Raw genomic sequence first — 5,138 nt, 5'->3', positions numbered from 1 at the left:
ATCAGCTGGCAGAGGAGAGACTAATGTAACCACATTAAGCTCTCTCTCTCTTTCTCTCTCTCTCTCTCTCTCTCTCTTTCCCCCACCCCGCACACATGCGCGCACGTACAGGCGTGTGCAAAAAGAAAATCCCAATCACAATTATAAATTATCACCTTAAAGTAGTTATAATGCAAACAAACTTAAAGATTCCTCATCCACCCACAAGGTTTTTAATAGCAAATGCTTGTGCAGAGCAAGCCTTAACTCTTATCATGTCTAGAGGGACATTTTTTTAATCAAAAACATGGAGCAATATATATAAAAATGAAAGTTTTCAAGAGCATCAATAGCAGGGGGCTTATGTACAAGACTTCTTGGTACAATGCAGATCATGGAAACTAGGAACATTATCATAAACCCAATTAGGAAAAACTTATAATCCTAATCTCCAAGTGGCCATACTGTGACTAGTAAGATGGTAAGTTCAAGCTGTTAACCACTTTGCTGGGCAGAAAATACATGCAGATGGGTGCTTGCTTCTTTGCTAAGGCAAGCAAGGCCGATACCAGTGTCCATACGCCATCACCACAAATCAAGCCCGAAGCTACTGCTGGAACCAGCAAATTCGCTTTCTTTCTGTTCAACCATTGCCACACAAACACAACAACAGTGCCCACGAACATGTCGATCGTGAAGTAGGGGCCAAGGTAAAAAGGTATGGCCATGGCCATCGGGATGGGTATGTAAGGTGCCCACCTGGCCAGCGGCTTATCTCTGAGGAAGTTGACAACTATGGCTATACAGAAGAAGGCATAGCAAAGATCTAGGCAGTGTTTGGGGAGGGCTCCAAAGCCTTGTACTCCGATAATAGCCATCTCTCTATATATAACAGCGTAAGGGGCCTGATACTCTCCATTTGGATTTCCGACATCAAATGCCTCCCAAAACAGCCAGAATGTTGAAGGCGCAATGATGCATCCCATGATAGTTCCTAGTATCTGGCTTGCAAACATGGACCTGGGTGAAGACAGCGTCAAATAACCTGTCTTGAAGTCCTGCATCAAATCCGATGAGCATGCCACCACAATCATCATGACCCCACACGACACAAGCCCGACTATCACACCACCATGCGCTCCCGCCCACGCAGAGAAGATAAACAGGCCTAGCTTGCCGTAAGTCGAAGCCAAGTTCCAATCAGTGAGGCCACAGCCATAGGCATTGCAAAAGCCGAGGACAGGTGCCAAGCAATAGCTCAGGAAGACATAATACCACTTCATTTGGTGGAAAATTACTGGAATGACACCTGTGGAGATTGCCGCCAGCACTACGTAGCATCCGGCTGCCACTTTGAAAGGTATTCTATCCTTCATGAACAAGGTGTTCCTTCTCTGCTCATCATGTGGAAGCTGTTCCATCACTGCAAAATGGTAAAATGGTGACGAGAAGGAAAAACACCAATCTTGGATGATTAGTCATGCATGAAGAGCGACACATTACCATCCTGATCCTTAATCGGAAGCCTTTTATGACGGTTTCGATACAACGACCACATTATAAAAGAAGTTATCTTAACAAAATTGTAAACGCCATCTCCCAAAATAAGGGCGATTGCCACAAACACCTGATACCAAAAGCATGTGGGACAGAATAAGAAGCTGCCCGCGACATTGAGCTATGCTACACTTTGACTTGTGCCAAATTAAGCTAAAAGTTAAAACTATATACTATAATTGTTGAAAGATGATGCTTCACATGACATATAATTGCTGAAAGATGATGCTTCACATGGCATATGCATATATACCTTGTAGCCATAAAGGCCTTGCAGATTTGTTGCAGGTGCATCGGCCGGATACCAATCCCCAGCCCTTTTTGCTATGAGTGGCCACATAAAGCCCCACGAAAGAATGCCTCCAAGTAGCAATGAGACATTGACTAGATGAGGGCAGATCATGCCCGCTCCAACATATGTCATGCTGAAGTCAAAATAGAATCTGGGCGGCCACACAACAATGTGATTAGCGATGTGCTGCCTTCTGCTTCCTTCATGATTAGAATGAGATAAGACTTACTTGTTTGCATAGGCCTGGAATCCCAAGGTAGGAAAGTTGTCAAACCCGCAGCTATCTTGAAGGCCACTGAAAAACCACTTGAAGAGACTGAAGAAGAAACTGAAAGTAAAATACTTTCCCAAACAGGTAATCTGCTTCCTGCGAAAGACAACAATAAATCAATGAGAAAGAGCTGTGTTCATTATCATTTTGCCTCAACTTCACGGATGCATGCACACACACAAATGTAACCCCCACACCCCCCCCCCCCCCAAATAAAAAAAAGAAACACACACACACACACTCGCACGTCTTTTCTGCTTGAGATAGTTGTAAACCAATAAAACAGATTATAAAAAGATAAGAATTCCTAGTCCTTTTGTTGCCTTGTCCCTCAACTTCTGACATGCATATGTGCAAATACATGCACACATGCACACACCCCTTTTCTGCTTGCCTTTGGAGAAGTCACGACATAGAGGAAAACTAATAAAGAGATGCAACTACTAACCTTTACCAAGGACATGTTGAGCATGAAAAGTTACTTACATGGCTTCTTTGGATCCACGAGGAGTGTGGAAACTGTTGATCAGCACTGCCGTTGCCGTACCACTTGGATACGTCAACTTATAGTCAATGATCATAACCTGTGCATGCAAGAAACACTTATGATTTTCCATAAGAACCTGCATTCACATGTATGCTTGCACTCAATTATTAAAGCCCGTGATAAAGAAGCTTACTTTGCGAAGAGGAACAACAGCAAGAAGACCAAGAAATCCAACTGCAAACATGTATGGGATAATCCAACTCAAATGGGGATTTTTGATGTCTGCCGTGCTGTCATGGCTGCTGCCACTCTTATTGTTAACCAAATTGTAAGTTTTTGAATCCATTGCAGTCAGGTAAAAGCCAAAGCCTCCTAAAAATGTTGAGAAACAAGATTGAGTCCATCATGTGCAATTAAAATGGTTCAACAAAAGTATATTATTGAGCAGAGAAGCATCTTCTAAACAAGAAGTCCCCCTGTGAAACTTGCCATATTTAAATGACCGCCTTGCACTAAGTAAGAACACCAAGCTTACCGCTGAAAGCAAGGCCATAGCAGGCGACGACGCAGGTCTGGATGACTGTGTTCTCCTGTCGGGTGAAAGGTGTGTGGGAAATGCCCAACTTGGACAGCAACTTTGTGTACGACTTTAAGAAGAAGAAGCCGAGGAGTCCAGCAGAGATGTTGAGGGATGGGATGATCCCGGTGGTTAAGCTGAGTTTAAGGGTAATGACGCAGAAGAGGACTCCAAGAACAATGCTCACTATGACTCCACGGAGGGTTATCTGCGCCCACCATGGGGGAACCTCTGTTGATGCAAAGAGCTCCTCCACTGAAAATTCCTTCTCTTTCTTGGAAGAATCGCCATTCATCTCTGGCTCTTGATAATCTTCTGTCGCTTTAGGAGGATGCAGGAAATCATGCACATCCTTTGTGTGGGTACCATCCTCCACCTCCATAACCATCTCTTCTTCACAAACTGATCTGCAGACTTATAGCGTTCTCTGCATGCATAGGTTATAAGAGACTTAAAGACCCCATATCTTTAAAGATCCCCATGCATTTGCCCCCCTTTAAAAGAAACATTCGTGATAACTTTTTCTTTAAACCAATCAATTATCTCAAATCTCCATCATTTTGTTTACAGATTAATTCTAATCAGATTTCTAACCCCAACCCATCATCTCAAATTCCCATGATCAATTCTAGATAATAGAGCACCAGCTAGAAAACCCATCATCTCAAATGTCCATGAACAATTCTAGATAATAGAGCAGCTAGAACCCATTATTATTTCTGAAAGCGGTGCATGCAATTCAGATATCAGAGACCTAATAACCCCATATCTTTAAGAAACCCATGCATTTGCCCCATTTCCATGATGGTTTTTACTCAACCAGGAAAAAAAACCATGTTTAACTCTAGAAAATAGTGCTTCAAATACCCATTATCTGAAAACCCCATAAAATACAACTTAAAGAACCCATCATCTCAAAACCCCATAAAATAGAACCCACAATCTCAAACAGAGCTTTAAGAGCTCATCATCTCAAACAGCCATGTCAGAAGATAGAAGCCAGTTTTCTGCTTAAATGGAAAGTCAGATCCATTATCGTTACTAGATCCTCTGAGTTGAGACTTAAGAGAAATAGAGTTTCTGAGAACGCATCATCTCAAAACCCATAAAACTGAACCAGAAATAGAGACCAAGTGAATAATGAGATGTCTGCACAGATCTTCATAACTATGAAAAAACCTATGATCTGTGCTAGAAAGTAGTGCTTGAAGAAGAAAGCAGTGGCTCAAAGCCCATGGTTTAGAAAACGAATTAGTGCCCCTCCCCAGAACTAAAAAAGCTTCAAGAAGCCCTTTGTCTCTATAATCTAATAAACCTTTCGTATTACGAAACAGGAAAATTCGAAAGTTCAATCAAAATCTCTGCTCATGCAACTGTTAGAAATGCATGCAGGAGGAAAGCTTTGAGCACCCACTGTATATCTGTGCTCTTTGTGGTAAGAGGAGGAGAACCAGTAAGTTTGCGACGGAAGTTCGGATGGAATAATGAATTCGTCAGTCGAATTTTCTGCGAGGAAGCCATTACTGTAAAGTTAAAGAGCTCGCGTGGGGCAGCACGAGTTCTTTGACGAAGACCCCTGCTGTTCACATTCGGAAAAGGAGTGTAGACAGTAGAAAGTATGTATGTCCTAGTAAGGGATGGAGATAACTTTAGAATCAATGGGAATCTGTTCTACCCAACCTTCCATGTATCCCTCCATGCATTGAAAAGGAAATTATAATATTATTAACAAGCATTTTCTTTTTACTTTCATTACAAATATAACTACACCTTGAAATTAAATTTTAGGGGAGGGTCTTTTTTTTTTCCAATTTTGAATTAGCTCTAAGCTAAAGCAATCCTGTCTCATTACAAATATTACTACACCTTAGTATTTTTGAGGAGGGTTTTTCCAAATTTTGAATCAACCCTAAAGCAAACCTTATCTCTTCTTGGTACCCTCATTGTGTGAATAAACTCTAAGCTAAAGCAAACC

At 41.8% G+C, this 5,138-nt stretch overlaps 1 protein-coding gene across 1 annotated transcript; it reads right to left on the bottom strand.

Moving 5' to 3' along the window:
- Nucleotides 1-353: 353 nt before the first annotated feature.
- On the bottom strand, nucleotides 354-4,713 carry LOC147640998 (putative metal-nicotianamine transporter YSL6). Its single transcript, XM_086817100.1, has 8 exons — nucleotides 4,578-4,713; nucleotides 3,122-3,590; nucleotides 2,780-2,958; nucleotides 2,586-2,683; nucleotides 2,058-2,195; nucleotides 1,790-1,979; nucleotides 1,483-1,606; nucleotides 354-1,402 (listed from the first exon to the last, which is right to left on the bottom strand). Exons 2-8 carry the CDS (start codon nucleotides 3,549-3,551, stop codon nucleotides 450-452), a joined length of 2,112 nt encoding a protein of 703 aa, XP_086673226.1. The 5' UTR covers nucleotides 3,552-3,590; nucleotides 4,578-4,713; the 3' UTR covers nucleotides 354-449.
- Nucleotides 4,714-5,138: the final 425 nt, after the last annotated feature.

The sequence above is a fragment of the Cibotium barometz genome, chromosome 2 (genome assembly GCF_041138505.1).
Source record: "Cibotium barometz isolate CiBa-2024 chromosome 2, ASM4113850v1, whole genome shotgun sequence".
Lineage (NCBI taxonomy): Eukaryota > Viridiplantae > Streptophyta > Polypodiopsida > Cyatheales > Cibotiaceae > Cibotium > Cibotium barometz.
Note: the sequence above shows the minus strand (reverse complement) of the source record. Positions and strands in the feature narration are given on the sequence as shown.